This window comes from Salvelinus namaycush, chromosome 25, assembly GCF_016432855.1.
Source record: "Salvelinus namaycush isolate Seneca chromosome 25, SaNama_1.0, whole genome shotgun sequence".
NCBI lineage: Eukaryota > Metazoa > Chordata > Actinopteri > Salmoniformes > Salmonidae > Salvelinus > Salvelinus namaycush.
This window is the reverse complement of record NC_052331.1, coordinates 21,774,396-21,789,956: the sequence shown is the minus strand read 5'-3', so window position 1 is coordinate 21,789,956 and position 15,561 is coordinate 21,774,396. Positions and strand designations below refer to the sequence as shown.

Here is a 15,561-nt window from a genome sequence, read left to right as displayed (position 1 = left end):
GTCTGGTGTAGTGTGATGTGGTCTGGTGTAGTGTGGTGTGGTCTGGTGTAGTGTAGTGTGATGTGGTCTGGTGTAGTGTGGTGTGGTCTGGTGTGGTGTGGTCTGGTGTAGTGTGGTGTGATGTGGTGTAGTGTGATGTGGTCTGGTGTAGTGTGATGTGATGTGGTCTGGTGTAGTGTGATGTTGTCTGGTGTAGTGTGATGTGGTCTGGTGTAGTGTGGTGTGGTCTGGTGTGGTGTGGTCTGGTGTAGTGTGGTGTGATGTGGTGTAGTGTGATGTGGTCTGGTGTAGTGTGGTGCGGTCTGGTGTAGTGTGATGTGATCTGGTGTAGTCTGGTGTGGTCTGGTGTGGTCTGGTGTAGTGTGGTGTGATGTGGTGTAGTGTGATGTGGTCTGGTGTAGTGTGATGTGGTCTGATGTAGTGTGGTGTGGTCTGGTGTAGTGATGTGGTCTGGTATAGTGTGATGTGGTCTGGTGTAGTGTGGTTTGGTCTGGTGTAGTGTGGTGTGGTCTGGTGTAGTGATGTGGTCTGGTGTAATGTGGTGTGGTCTGGTGAAGTGTGGTGTGGTGTGGTCTGGTGTAGTGTGGTGTGGTCTGGTGTAGTGTGGTGTGGTCTGGTGTAGTGTGGTGTGGTGCGGTACGGTGTAGTGTGATGTGGTCTGGTGTAGTGTGATGTGGTCTGGTGTAGTGTGATGTTGTCTGGTGTAGTGTGATGTGGTCTGGTGTAGTGTGATGTGGTCTGGTGTAGTGTGATGTGGTCTGGTGTAGTGTGGTGCGGTCTGGTGTAGTGTGGTGTGTCTGGTGTAGTGTGGTGCGGTACGACTGGTGTAGTGTGATGTGGTCTGGTGTAGTGTGATGTGGTCTGGTGTAGTGTGATGTGATGTGATCTGGTGTAGTGTGATGTAGTCTGGTGTAGTGTGATGTGGTCTGGTGTAGTGTGGTGCGGTCTGGTGTAGTGTGGTGTGGTCTGGTGTAGTGTGGTGCGGTACGACTGGTGTAGTGTGATGTGGTCTGGTGTAGTGTGGTGCGGTCTGGTGTAGTGTGATGTGGTCTGGTGTAGTGTGATGTGGTCTGGTGTAGTGTGGTGCGGTCTGGTGTAGTGTGATGTGGTCTGGTGTAGTGTGGTGTGGTCTGGTGTAGTGTGGTGTGGTCTGGTGTAGTGTGATGTGGTCTGGTGTAGTGTGATGTGGTCTGGTGTAGTGTGATGTGGTCTGGTGTAGTGTGGTGTGGTCTGGTGTAGTGTGGTGTGGTCTGGTGTAGTGTGGTGCGGTCTGGTGTAGTGTGGTGTGGTGCGGTACGGTGTAGTGTGATGTGGTCTGGTGTAGTGTGATGTGATGTGGTCTGGTGTAGTGTGGTGTGGTCTGGTGTAGTGTGGTGTGGTCTGGTGTAGTGTGATGTGGTCTGGTGTAGTGTGATGTGGTCTGGTGTAGTGTGATGTGGTCTGGTGTAGTGTGGTGTGGTCTGGTGTAGTGTGGTCTGGTCTGGTGTAGTGTGGTTTGGTCTGGTGTAGTGTGGTGTGGTCTGGTGTAGTGTGGTGTGGTCTGGTGTAGTCTGATGTGGTCTGGTGTAGTGTGGTGTGGTCTGGTGTAGTGTGATGTGGTCTGGTGTAGTGTGATGTGGTCTGGTGTAGTGTGGTGCGGTCTGGTGTAGTGTGGTGTGGTGCGGTACGGTGTAGTGTGATGTGGTCTGGTGTAGTGTGATGTGGTCTGGTGTAGTGTGATGTGGTCTGGTGTAGTGTGGTGTGGTCTGGTGTAGTGTGGTGTGGTACGGTCTGGTGTAGTGTGGTGCGGTACGGTGTAGTGTGGTGCGGTACAACTGGTGTGGTGTGGTGCGGTACGGTGTAGTGTGATGTGGTCTGGTGTAGTGTGGTGTGGTCTGGTGTAGTGTGGTGCGGTCTGGTGTAGTGTGGTGCGGTACGGTCTGGTGTAGTGTGATGTGGTCTGGTGTAGTGTGATGTGGTCTGGTGTAGTGTGATGTGGTCTGGTGTAGTGTGGTGCGGTCTGGTGTAGTGTGATGTGGTCTGGTGTAGTGTGATGTGGTCTGGGGTAGTGTGGTGTGGTCTGGTGTAGTGTGATGTGGTCTGGTGTAGTGTGATGTGGTCTGGTGTAGTGTGGTGTGGTCTGGTGTAGTGTGATGTGGTCTGGTGTAGTGTGGTGTGGTCTGGTCTGGTATAGTGTGATGTGGTCTGGTGTAGTGTGATGTGGTCTGGTGTAGTGTGACGTGGTCTGGTGTAGTGTGATGTGGTCTGGTGTAGTGTGGTGTGGTCTGGTGTAGTGTGATGTGGTCTGGTGTAGTGTGACGTGGTCTGGTGTAGTGTGGTGTGGTCTGGTGTAGTGTGGTGTGGTCTGGTGTAGTGTGGTTTGGTCTGGTGTAGTGTGGTGTGGTCTGGTGTAGTGTGGTGTGGTCTGGTGTAGTGTGATGTGGTCTGGTATAGTGTGGTTTGGTCTGGTGTAGTGTGGTGTGGTCTGGTGTAGTGTGGTGTGGTCTGGTGTAGTGTGATGTGGTCTGGTATAGTGTGGTTTGGTCTGGTGTAGTGTGGTGTGGTCTGGTGTAGTGTGGTGTGGTCTGGTGTAGGGTGGTCTGGTGTAGTGATGTGGTCTGGTGTAGTGTGGTGTGGTCTGGTGTAGTGTAGTGTGGTCTGGTGTAGTGTGATGTGGTCTGGTGTAGTGTGGTGTGGTCTGGTGTAGTGTGATGTGGTCTGGTGTAGTGTGGTGTGGTCTGGTGTAGTGTGGTGTGGTCTGGTGTAGTGTGGTCTGGTGTAGTGATGTGGTCTGGGGTAGTGTGATGTGGTCTGGTGTAGTGTGGTGCGGTCTGGTGTAGTGTGGTGTGGTCTGGTGTAGGGTGGTGCGGTACGGTCTGGTGTAGTGTGGTGTGGTCTGGTGTAGTGTGGTGCGGTGCGGTACGGTCTGGTGTAGTGTGATGTGGTCTGGTGTAGTGTGATGTGGTCTGGTGTAGTGTGGTGCGGTCTGGTGTAGTGTGGTGTGTTGCCGTACGGTCTAGTGTAGTGTGGTCTCGTGTAGTGTGATGTGGTCTGGTGTAGGGTGATGTGGTCTGGTGAAGTGTGATGTGGTCTGGTGTAGTGTGATGTGGTCTGGTGTAGTGTGGTGCGGTCTGGTGTAGTGTGGTGCGGTACGGTCTGGTGTAGTGTGATGTGGTCTGGTGTAGTGTGGTGTGGTCTGGTGTAGTGTGATGCGGTCTGGTGTAGTGTGATGTGGTCTGGTGTAGTGTGGTGCGGTCTGGTGTAGTGTGGTGCGGTCTGGTGTAGTGTGATGTGGTCTGGTGTAGTGTGATGTGGTCTGGTGTAGTGTGGTGCGGTCTGGTGTAGTGTGATGTGGTCTGGTGTAGTGTGGTGTGGTCTGGTGTAGTGTGGTGCGGTCTGGTGTAGTGTGATGTGGTCTGGTGTAGTGTGATGTGGTCTGGTGTAGTGTGGTGTGGTCTGGTGTAGTGTGATGTGGTCTGGTGTAGTGTGATGTGGTCTGGTGTAGTGTGGTGTGGTCTGGTGTAGTGTGATGTGGTCTGGTGTAGTGTGGTTTGGTCTGGTGTAGTGTAGTGTGGTCTGGTGTGGTGTGGTCTGGTGTAGTGTGGTTTGGTCTGGTGTAGTGTGGTGTGGTCTGGTGTAGTGTGATGTGGTCTGGTGTAGTGTGATGTGGTCTGGTGTAGTGTGGTGTGGTCTGGTGTAGTGTGGTGCGGTCTGGTGTAGTGTGGTGTGGTCTGGTGTAGGGTGGTGTGGTATGGTCTGGTGTAGTGTGGTGCGGTGCGATACGGTCTGGTGTAGTGTGATGTGGTCTGGTGTAGTGTGATGTGGTCTGGTGTAGTGTGGTGCGGTCTGGTGTAGTGTGGTGTGTTGTGGTACGGTCTGGTGTAGTGTGGTCTAGTGTAGTGTGATGTGGTCTGGTGTAGGGTGATGTGGTCTGGTGTAGTGTGATGTGGTCTGGTGTAGTGTGATGTGGTCTGGTGTAGTGTGGTGCGGTCTGTTGTATTGTGGTGCGGTACGGTCTGGTGTAGTGTGATGTGGTCTGGTGTAGTGTGGTGCGGTGCGGTCTGGTGTAGTGTGATGTGGTCTGGTGTAGTGTGGTGCGGTGCGGTGCGGTCTGGTGTAGAGTGGTGCGGTACGGTACGGTCTGGTGTAGTGTGGTGCGGTCTGGTGTAGAGTGGTGCGGTCTGGTGTAGAGTGGTGCGGTACGGTACGGTCTGGTGTAGTGTGGTGTGGTGCGGTACGGTACGGTGTAGTGTGGTGTGGTACGGTACGGTCTGGTGTAGTGTGATGTGGTCTGGTGTAGGGTGATGTGGTCTGGTGTAGTGTGATGTGGTCTGGTGTAGTGTGATGTGGTCTGGTGTAGTGTGGTGCGGTCTGTTGTATTGTGGTGCGGTACGGTCTGGTGTAGTGTGATGTGGTCTGGTGTAGTGTGGTGTGGTCTGGTGTAGTGTGGTGCGGTCTGGTGTAGTGTGATGTGGTCTGGTGTAGTGTGATGTGGTCTGGTGTAGTGTGGTGTGGTCTGGTGTAGTGTGGTGTGGTCTGGTGTAGTGTGATGTGATGTGGTCTGGTGTAGTGTGATGTGGTCTGGTGTAGTGTGGTGTGGTCTGGTGTAGTGTGATGTGGTCTGGTGTAGTGTGGTTTGGTCTGGTGTAGTGTAGTGTGGTCTGGTGTGGTGTGGTCTGGTGTAGTGTGGTTTGGTCTGGTGTAGTGTGGTGTGGTCTGGTGTAGTGTGGTGTGGTCTGGTGTAGTGTGGTGCGGTCTGGTGTAGTGTGGTGTGGTCTGGTGTAGGGTGGTGTGGTATGGTCTGGTGTAGTGTGGTGCGGTGCGATACGGTCTGGTGTAGTGTGATGTGGTCTGGTGTAGTGTGGTCTAGTGTAGTGTGATGTGGTCTGGTGTAGTGTGATGTGGTCTAGTGTAGTGTGATGTGGTCTGGTGTAGTGTGGTGCGGTCTGTTGTATTGTGGTGCGGTACGGTCTGGTGTAGTGTGATGTGGTCTGGTGTAGTGTGGTGCGGTGCAGTGCGGTCTGGTGTAGTGTGATGTGGTCTGGTGTAGTGTGGTGCGGTCTGTTGTATTGTGGTGCGGTACGGTCTGGTGTAGTGTGATGTGGTCTGGTGTAGTGTGGTGCGGTGCAGTGCGGTCTGGTGTAGTGTGATGTGGTCTGGTGTAGTGTTATGTGGTCTGGTGTAGTGTGGTGCGGTGCGGTGCGGTCTGGTGTAGAGTGGTGCGGTACGGTACGGTCTGGTGTAGTGTGGTGCGGTCTGGTGTAGAGTGGTGCGGTCTGGTGTAGAGTGGTGCGGTACGGTACGGTCTGGTGTAGTGTGGTGTGGTGCGGTACGGTACGGTGTAGTGTGGTGTGGTACGGTACGGTCTGGTGTAGTGTGATGTGGTCTGGTGTAGTGTGATGTGGTCTGGTGTAGTGTGATGTGGTCTGGTGTAGTGTGGTCTAGTGTAGTGTGATGTGGTCTGGTGTAGGGTGATGTGGTCTGGTGTAGTGTGATGTGGTCTGGTGTAGTGTGATGTGGTCTGGTGTAGTGTGGTGCGGTCTGTTGTATTGTGGTGCGGTACGGTCTGGTGTAGTGTGATGTGGTCTGGTGTAGTGTGGTGTGGTCTGGTGTAGTGTGATGTGGTCTAGTGTAGTGTTATGTAGTCTGGTGTAGTGTGGTGCGGTGCGGTGCGGTCTGGTGTAGAGTGGTGCGGTACGGTACGGTCTGGTGTAGTGTGGTGTGGTGCGGTACGGTACGGTGTAGTGTGGTGTGGTGCGGTACGGTACGGTGTAGTGTGGTGTGGTGCGGTACGGTCTGGTGTAGTGTGGTGCGGTCTGGTGTAGAGTGGTGCGGTACGGTACGGTCTGGTGTAGTGTGGTGTGGTGCGGTACGGTACGGTGTAGTGTGGTGTGGTGTAGTGTTGAGTATTGTGGTGCGGTACTGTGCAGTCTACCGTCTCTCAACTTCCTCTCCCAGGACACACACACCTCAGCAGAGAGACAGACAGCCAGCTACACCTCCTTTATCTATCTGACACCTCAATGTCAACAGAACTAACAGCAGGCCCACTGCCTGGGCGTACCAGTCATTCTGAGGAGCACACCGATAGGGGCAAACAGGAGGAGGAGAAAAGGGACATAGGGATAGAAAAAAAGACGAAATAAAGAACTGAAACAGAATAGACAAGGAGTAAAGATGTTACGTGTTTGAAACTCATCCCCTCATCTGTTCCACTTCTCAGTTTCACTCTCTACCAAACACCATATATTCACTCACTTCTTCAAAATAAAACTCTATCTCTCATTGCTATTGTGCAGAAACAGCTGAGATGCAGCTGTAGCGAAATAACAACTTCCTTAAGAATACCTTAGAATTGCTACTACGACTCCAATGATTAAACACTGATATGGACAGAGAGAGGCTGGGAAACTAATACAGATGGAGTCTGGGTGGGTGACAGCTATTGGATTTGAATATGAGATAGCTGCCGAGTAGAGGACACACAATTAGAATGCAGGATTGAATCAATAGGCCTGCTGACAGATGGATTACAAAGGTAAATAGATGATACATGCTGATAAATAATTAATTGGGGCTAGTGGGAGGAGGGTTGGGATGGAGGAAGAGTGACATGAAGGTAGCTAGAGGGAGAACGGCAACACTTTCCTAATGGCCGTCACCCGTCACAAATGCACCAGTGCATTGTGGGTCAGTGTGAAGGACCATGCAGATATGATTGGACATGGTGGTTCTGTGATGAGTTTATGAGACCGTGGTAATACAGTGTTTCTGCATCCGATGGAGCATGGTGTAAATAACAAGGAAATGCCCACTTAAACGGTTTGAAACATGCCTATTTAGTTACCTGGTAAATCATTGTAATACCAACAAATTCAACATTTAAGTTTTCTTTTCTTTTTTTTGATTGATTTGCTTACCGAAAAACCAGACTAGCATATTTTCAGTGAAGACTAAATAGCACCAAAATAAAAGCTACAGGTGCATGTCATGTGGTTGTGAGGTAATGGCCTAAAAAAGGGTGTTATTGTGGCACAGCCCTTCTGCAACATTGTGAAACCGTGCGCTAAAACAGGTAACGATCCCAAACGCAGCCTCTCTTATGCACCGTGACCAGCCATCACCGCAGCGCTTCAGAGGCAGCAATCACTTGCCGATGAATTATTCAAAATTAAGGGCGTAACGTATATGTGTCGTTTTGCCAAGTGGGCTTTTTGGAAACAAGCCTGTCACAGAAGACTGCATCCACAAACTGTGAGAAGATTAGATTACAGAGACGAGAACGGGGGGGGGGGGGGGGGGGGGCAGACCTAGCGAGGAGAGAGGGAGGGAGGAGAAAAAGAAAGGGAGAGGAGCATAGGAAAAAGAAAGATGAAAGGGGGAATAAAAGAGAAGACTACACGCCGGCTGTCGTGGGGGTCTGTCTTGTTTTGCTCTGGGTGGGGGACCTGTTAGCAGGAGCACGGCTTCAGCCACTGCCTCTTTAAGGGTGCTCTGGGGGAACAGACCTTTCAACACACCAGCATAAGCCTGGGCAGGCCGAAGGCTGTGAAAGGCAGCTCTCTAGAGAAATAAACCCTTCAGCTCTGGGCACTGTGAGTCAGTCAGTGACAATTCGCCTTTTCCTAAGACTACAAATGAAAACCTGTATAATAAAAAAGGAGGAGGGGTAATGGAGGAGTGGACCTCCAGGGTGTTCTGCCTTCATGGTGCACCGACCGGAAGCCTGACCCCTGGGTAACAGAGGAACGGAACTGCATGCCAGCTGTGGAGGTTCTACTGGACTCAGCGGGCTGGTTTCACTGGGGTTTTATAGAGGCTGAGTGACATCAGCACCGGGCTGAAATCCGGGACCATGGGAATGTGGCTGACCCGGGGCTTGGGAGACAGACGGAGACTGGGCCCCCCATAGTGCTGCTGCACACACAGACACAGCAGAAATAACATGAGTGTGCACGCACACACACACACACACACAAACACGCAGCAAAAATAACACAGCCCACTGTCAGGGGAAACAACCACCACAATATTACCAGCTACATAAAGCCTCTGCTCGTTTTTACATTCTCCTATTGATACTTATGTTGTCATATAGCCTGAAGCTGAAACAAGCTCTCTCTCTCTCTGAGAAAGCAGATCAAAAGTTGCAGGCTTGTGTTCAATGTGTTCTAACAGCCGTCCTTTAGCTGAGAGCGGATTCATGTGAGTAGCTGTTTACTAGTCCAGAGAGCCCAGCTGTTCCTTGGAGGAGGATGTCGCCGCTCATCTAATTTCCCCCCGTTCATTTCCCTAACAGTGGATCCAGCAGCTCGTTTCAATAATCGAGGCTTGCCACCAATCTGTGTCCAATTCAAGTGGCCGAGCCAACAAAGCCCAGGCAGAAAGCGCTAATCCTTGATCTGCATCGCGCCGCAGCAATGGCACAGCCCACTGCTCTTCTATTTAACACAGCGTTGTGATGGGTAGACACCTGCTGTCTACTGCCAACAACCACCCAATGTCTACCGCTGAGAGAGAGAGAGATAGAGAGGGAGTGGGGGGGTAAAGGGAGAGAAAGAGAGGGAGAGAGAATGAGGGAGAGACTATTATCTGTGGAATTTTCAAGTTGTTTTTTGAGAGTGCAGAGGCAGTTTTACAAAAACAAGAAGCCTGTTTTCATGATGGCCAGTACGTTTTGAGATTTGACAGCAGGGCCAGTGGAAGTGCAGGAGGATTCCTGGCCCCCGGAGGCCACGGGGAAACTGAGGGCCACAGACAGTGGGGTAAACAAAGGCATGGAGGCCAGAGGGCCACAGTACCCGGGAGGTGGGCGGAAGACTGGAGGGGAGGCAGGGGGTGAGAAGGGGGGGGGTGCAGGGGGGATGGGCACGGGGACTGACAGAGAGGCAAAATGAGAGGACAAGCCTTTTAACATCTGGGTAAGCACAGACGAGCACCCGGGCCGAAGCCTAATTATTAGAACACTCTTACTTAACTTAACCTCGCCACTAGACCGTGACAGGGAGATGGGAGGGAGGGAGAGGGGATGACAGCAGAGCAAGAGGCGGGGAGAGAGGGAGTGTGGAGGGAGCAGATTATTGTGGGGATGATAATGTTTGTCTCCTTGGCTATTTAACTCTTCACCTGCCAGAAGGAAATGAATAGGAGTCGTTGTGACTTAACAAAACATTCACGAGCATAACATTACAGTAATTCAAATATAAAGGTATTTCTATTCATAAAGGCATCTAATGCATTTTATTTATCACTAGCATCATTCCTCCTTGAAGACCCTCTCTTTCTGTGATTGTCTCCTTTTCCTACAAACGTTTCCCAAAGTTTGTAACATTTCCCCGGGAATAGCAACCACACCGATGACATCTGCTCTTTGAAAGAAAAGAAAAAATCCCCATCTGACTCACTGTGTGTTTTAACAGCTGTCAGCGTACGTTGCTCTTTTGAACACTGGATGTGAAGAACGTTGGAATAACTGCACATTGGGTGACAGATCTACAAGGCAGGAACTCTGCACCACTCATCATGACAGAGAGGGAGAGGGAGAGGGAAAGGTAAGGGCCAGCAAATCATTAAAGGCGCCACTGAATGATCTGCCTGGCAACCAGAAAGGTACAGAAACGGTTATGGAGATATAACTACATTCTCATTATGAATATTAACAACCTAGCTGTTAATATTCATAATCATCACAAAATAATTTAACCTAAACCCCAAACTCTTCTGTGATTGGGGATCTTGAATTAAATGTGGGAGAGATTGAATCCTGATTCTAAATCCTGATTCTCCCAGACAGACAGACATTAGGAGGGATGTCTCGCCTAGCCTGACTGGTCTGTCCTCTGACTGACTGGGCGGTGGGTCGGTCAGCGGCTATCTCCAGTCCTGAGCAACCGGGGTGGTGGGGGTTAAGTGCGGCCCTGCCAGGCACCCAGTACCCCGTAAATCAGCGGGGATTTATGGAGACAGGCCTGTACGGCTCACAGCTCGGTCACGTCAGGAAGGAAGCCTGCGTGGCTGCACTCTGTTGTCTTAAGGATTCTTCTCTTTATTTCAGCTGCTCAGGAAAGCAGCTGGGGTCTGCATTTCAGCTCTAAACCACGCTAATTGCTCATCCTCCTTTTTGTAATTTCTTTTATCTCTCCTTTTATCTCACTTTTCCCCCTCTACCTTCTCCTCTCCCTTTTCTCTTTCGCTCACGCTCACGCACACGCACACACACACACACACACACACACACACACACACACACACACACACACACACACACACACACACACACACACACACACACACACACACAGTACTTCCTTCCTTCCTTCCCTCTCTCTCTCTGTCTCTTCACTCTCTTTCCATCTCTCAGCCAGGCTTGTTGGAGCGCTTTGTGGAATGGAAATGTGGAAGTGGGTTAGCTGCTCAGGGTCAGGTTCAATATTCAGATCTGCGGTGCAAATGTGTGGTGGGGGAAAACAAACAAACAAGCTCCAGCTGTCACGCACTCACACAGGGAGATGTACACTCACACATCCATGACAATAAATGACACACACACAAAACACACAGAGATACACACATTTAAAGTCACTCTCACAAACAAACAAGTGTTCTTCTGTCTTCACTGAGCTTCCTGCATGTGATTCTTTCATTGTAAATATTCAAGTGAATTTTAAACAGGCAAATGACTCCTGGTGCCTTTAAAACTATACAGTATACAAGGAAACACCCTTTTATTACTGATTTCAGTGGGATAAATCTGTAATATGAATACACTGACATGAAATAGCTTATAATGTGATATGCGTATATTATAATGTGATATGCGTATATTATAATGTGATATGCGTATATTATAATGTGATATGCGTATATTATAATGTGATATGCGTATATTATAATGTTATATGCGTATATTATACTGTTATATGTGTATATTATAATGTGACATGCGCATATTATAATGTAACATGCGTATATTATAATGTGATATGCGTATATTATAATGTGATATGCGTATATTATAATGCCATGTTGGGATCTTTATGTGGAGTTTTAATGATTTACAGCATAGTGTTTTAAAAACGTGCCAGTGACTGTACTGGGAAGATTTGGCGGGTTTAACACTGAGGGGACACTGCTCCAGGAGTGACAGCAAGCAGCTAGGTATACAGTCAAGAGAACCCAATTTAAGTCTCTTATATAAAAGTGCTGGAAATTCAATTGCATTAGAGCCCTTGGTGGGTGCAGGTTTAATCGAATTAGACAAGGCTCCAAAACAGAAAACAGCTTCCAGCTCTCAAAATAATTTCCTCCCTCCCAGTCCTCGCCATACCCTACGCCCATGCCGCTTTGCTCTACACTGGGGATGCCAACCCCCCTAGTCCCCTGGTTCCCTTCCACCCTAATCTTCTCTATATCAGTGAGGATGAACCAGACCGTATTCTAATCAAATGACACCAATATCAGCTTAACACACAATAGCAGTATATCTGGATGGTATTGGTAAGATCCATAAGCCTTTCTCCATGAAACTTCATGTGGCTGAATTTGCAATTTCCCAATGCCCAACATGAAGGACATGTAATTCCATCTATTTCACTCCTATCTACGCTAGAAATCTACATGCATCTCTCTGGTTCTATATAAACGTGACCAGCAGAAACACAGGCAGCATTAGCTGGGCTGACGTTTACAGGACCTCAAAAACACCAACGAGACTTTAAACAAGACTCCTATAAGAAGTAATCCTTTATGAGAAATGCTATTTCTTTAATCTCTCTCTCTCTCTTTCCATCCCTCTCGCTCTCTTCTTCCCTCCTTCTCTCTCCCTCTCTTTCTTCTTGCTGGGTGTCATTCCCCCTCCCTGCTCCTCCGGTGGTGTTTTTATCGGATCAGTCTCAGTTCGCCGCTCTTGTCTCTCATGTGTTCGATCAAGGGTGGTTCGATCTCTCCTTATGCACAGTGCGCCTGTCGCGCTCTAGCCCTCCCAATGAGAGAGACAGAGAGAGGAAAAGGGAGAGGAAGAGTGAGAAAGATAGCGAGAAAGCACAGCGACTCTCAGTGTGCAATTACCCGCCACCATAATGAGGGCTCGTTCTCTTTCTCCTGAGAGACTGACTCCCACTTTCTCTCTCTCTCGCTCTCTCCCACCAATCTGTCACAAGATCAGATGGATCCTGTTGACGTGTGTAGGACTTGTTAGTGCTTGTGCAGAGAGAGAGGGTGGGGGTGGGGGGTTATCCCTCCTCCTGTTAGAGACATGCCTCCTGCCAAAGTTTGGAAAGCTGGGTAATCCCCTGTTCATTTGCCACACTGGCTGGGTGAGTGCAGTGGTATGATGAATGCTGATGACAGGACTGTACCCCATCTTGCTGCGAGTCACTTCCCAAGTAATCAGATTAAAACAGTGAGCCAAATGGCCTTTGCTCATTGGAGAATGCTAATGTCCCAGAGCTTGTGGGAGTTGGAGTGAGACAGGGACAGAAAAGGACATAGGGGAAGGCAGGAAGAAGGGACCAGAAAATCAGTGTTGTGCACTGTAGGGGTGACAGAGAACATAATCTGGGAGGGAGTTGTGTGTGTGTGTGTGTGTGTGTGTGTGTGTGTGTGTGTGTGTGTGTGTGTGTGTGTGTGTGTGTGTGTGTGTGTGTGTGTGTGTGTGTGTGTGTGTGTGTGTGTGTGTGTGTGTGTGTGTGTGTGTGTGTGTGTGTGTGTGTATGCGTTCGCCACAGACCACAGCGAGAGGGGAGGACAGTGTGTGAGTGAGTTTAAGGCTGAGTGAGCCTATGGAAATGTCTTTGGTTTTCACAGGCTGCTACTGTATTTGGAGTTAAGGTTCACAGGGTGGATTACTGCCAGTTATATTACTGGACTCCCTCTCAGCAGCATACTTATTCTTCTGAGCATGCCCTGGCATCCTTTGATATTTTCCCAAATTCTTTCACTTGCACTTACCCAAGAGAAACCTCCATGTAATTTATGAATCAAATCTGTGGAGTTCATCTGTGTGTGGGGCTCACTTCCTGAACATCCCTCTGTACTTTAATACACTTCATAGATAGCAAAGTATGGATGCTGCTGTCTCTATAACAACACAGCACACAGTATGTGTTGTTTTTAGGTACATTTTTTCTTGTAAACTAATATCAAAAGCATATTTTTTGTGAGGCATGATTTAATAGTAGAATTAGTGGTTACCATTACATGTGTTTTGTGTTTCATAATATAAAGATAAATGTACTCACAGCGTTCGATGCGGTCCTCTGGGCTCGATGATGTCTCACGGTCGGACAACAGGCCTGACACTGCAAAAATCTTTTTCCCAGCATCCTCCACTGCCTTAAGGGCGCTTGGGGAGCTGGAGGGGATCTGTCCCCCCCCAAAGTCATACTCTTTACCCTCAGCGTCCGTGTATCGCAGGTGGGGAGAGGCGTCTGCATCCAGGCAGCCTTTGAGGCGCTTGGCTGGGGTGAAGGCAGACTGGTAGCCCCCTGCCCCGTCACGGTCGTCTGGAGGGGAGGCGAAGGGTCGGAAGGCCCCCACCCCGCTGTGGTTCAGCATGCTGATGGGGGAGCAGTCCAGGTTTGGGGGGGCGAACTGGTGATGCAGGTGCAGCAGGGAGGAGGGGAAGTCCCGGTTGGGGAAGCCCCCGGGAACGGCTCCCTGACGGTGGTACATGGAGGCGAAGGTGTAGGAGCCGTTGTTAAAGGGCAGGTGCATGTCCTTCTCGCCCATGGAGACGGGCACGCCGAAGGAGCGGGGCTGCTGGCAGGGGATGGAGGCGTCGCGGCTTGCCTCGGCGGTGGAAGCCAGCACCATGAGGGCTGGGGATGCCAGAGGGTTGGGAAGGTAAGAGGACGACTCCATCTTGAAAGCGGCCCGGTGCAGGTCCATCCTGGTACCTGGGGAGGGGGGTTCCTGGGCCCAGAGGAGGGGCTGAGAGAAGAAGGAGTGGGGCGGGGTGTCCGGGCTGCGGGAGGCGGCTCTGGACACGCAGGTCAGGGGAAGGTGGGTCCTCACGGAAGGGTCCAGTCTCACTGCGGGTTCATCCTCCTCAGGTCACCGTCTGTAACAGGACACACAAGAAGCAACGTTTTCATTCAGCATCAGCCATAAAACTATTAAAAATAACATGACAGAGCCTCTTTGAAGAAGTCACAAACTTTCCCTCAGAGAGCGATCTGGGGTTGGATCACATCTATTTAAGCGGATTATTTCTCCATCTCTCCATCTCTCCATCTCTCCCTCCCCTGCCTGCAGCTGGACCAGAACCGTCTGTCACAGATAAGGGCAGCGCTCGTCAATCTGATAAGGCCGGGCTTGCTCATGTGAACACTCGTCCCGGGTCCCCAGGCTGCCTACTCCAATGGGATTGTGATAGTGATATCATATCAGGCTGCCATCTGCACAGCCAGGAAATTTGACTGAATGAATAAATTAGCTGCACTTAACCTCTTGGCCTCTGGAGCAGTGAAACAGACTGAGACTCTCAGGAGGATTAGATGGTCAGATTGGACAAAGTGTGTGAGGTGATTTAATGAAACAATGGCAAAAAACGTTTCAAAGATTTTTTATCCCAAAGTGTAATTCGAAGGTGGACCTAAGTATGGGTATAACGTGTACATTTTAAGAGCTCAAAAGAAGTGCCCATCATCTATTAAAATCAACCATAAAACTGAAGTTACAAATTCAGTATTTTATGCATCTGTACTTCATAAATCTATATTTTAAAATAACATTCCATGTACCTTTACATTGATATCATACACAGAAAATGTTGAAGTTAGATATGCTATCATACATTCACCATTGATTTATCTAAATCCTCTCAAATGTTGAACCAATTCCTGTGGATAAGGTCAAACCTACAGCATCATGTACATAGCTCTTCAAAGCCACACAGAATATCTGCCCACATCAAAGACTCTCCACGGGAATTAGCTGAGAAATATTTTATATACATCAGCTGTCCTGAACACTCATTCAAATCAATTTAAAACCTGATCTGAGCTTTGACACACTGCACACACAGCCTCTCTCAGAAAGAATCTATTTACATTACATTTACATTACCACACAGGCTACGTCCCAAACGGCGCCCTATTCCCTACATGGTGCCCCTATGGGGCTCTGGACAAAAGTAGTGCACTATATAGGGAACAGGGTGCCATTTGGGACGTAGCCATACAGTAGATGTCAAGGGAATGTCTGTTGAAAATGGGTTATACTATACTATAGTACACTACAGCGCTCCGGTCTGGCCAGACGCCCAAGCATCACATTACACTCTGTCTTTCCCCCTAATCTATCCAGGAAAAAGCACCTTGAAATGGTACCAATAACAATACCCTATCTGTAACAAAAGGCCCTATCCATGCCCCCTTTCATCATAGTCTTCCCTGCGTATCAGATCTCTTCTCTGGGATAACCTCTAAACAATGACTCCATGTAGGTGTTGACAGCCAGGTAACACAGTGATAAGTACCTGGATACTTCAATTGTATTGTCGTTACCATCAGCGTGCAGAGCTGTGGACTCAGTGTGAAACTGACAATTCAATAAAAGGACACAGGATATCCCCTTGTGCCG

The 15,561-nt window shown here is 49.6% G+C and overlaps 1 protein-coding gene across 2 annotated transcripts in view; it reads right to left on the bottom strand.

Annotated features, from left to right (window-relative positions):
- The window catches only part of LOC120020357 (E3 ubiquitin-protein ligase RNF220-like), a 171,167-nt gene extending 157,301 nt beyond the window's left edge, over positions 1-13,866 (bottom strand). For both annotated transcript variants that reach the window (XM_038963952.1, XM_038963953.1), the window contains exon 1: positions 13,218-13,866. In XM_038963952.1, coding sequence (XP_038819880.1) covers positions 13,218-13,866 — 649 coding nt within the window. The remainder of the gene's footprint in view (positions 1-13,217) is intronic.
- Positions 13,867-15,561: the final 1,695 nt, after the last annotated feature.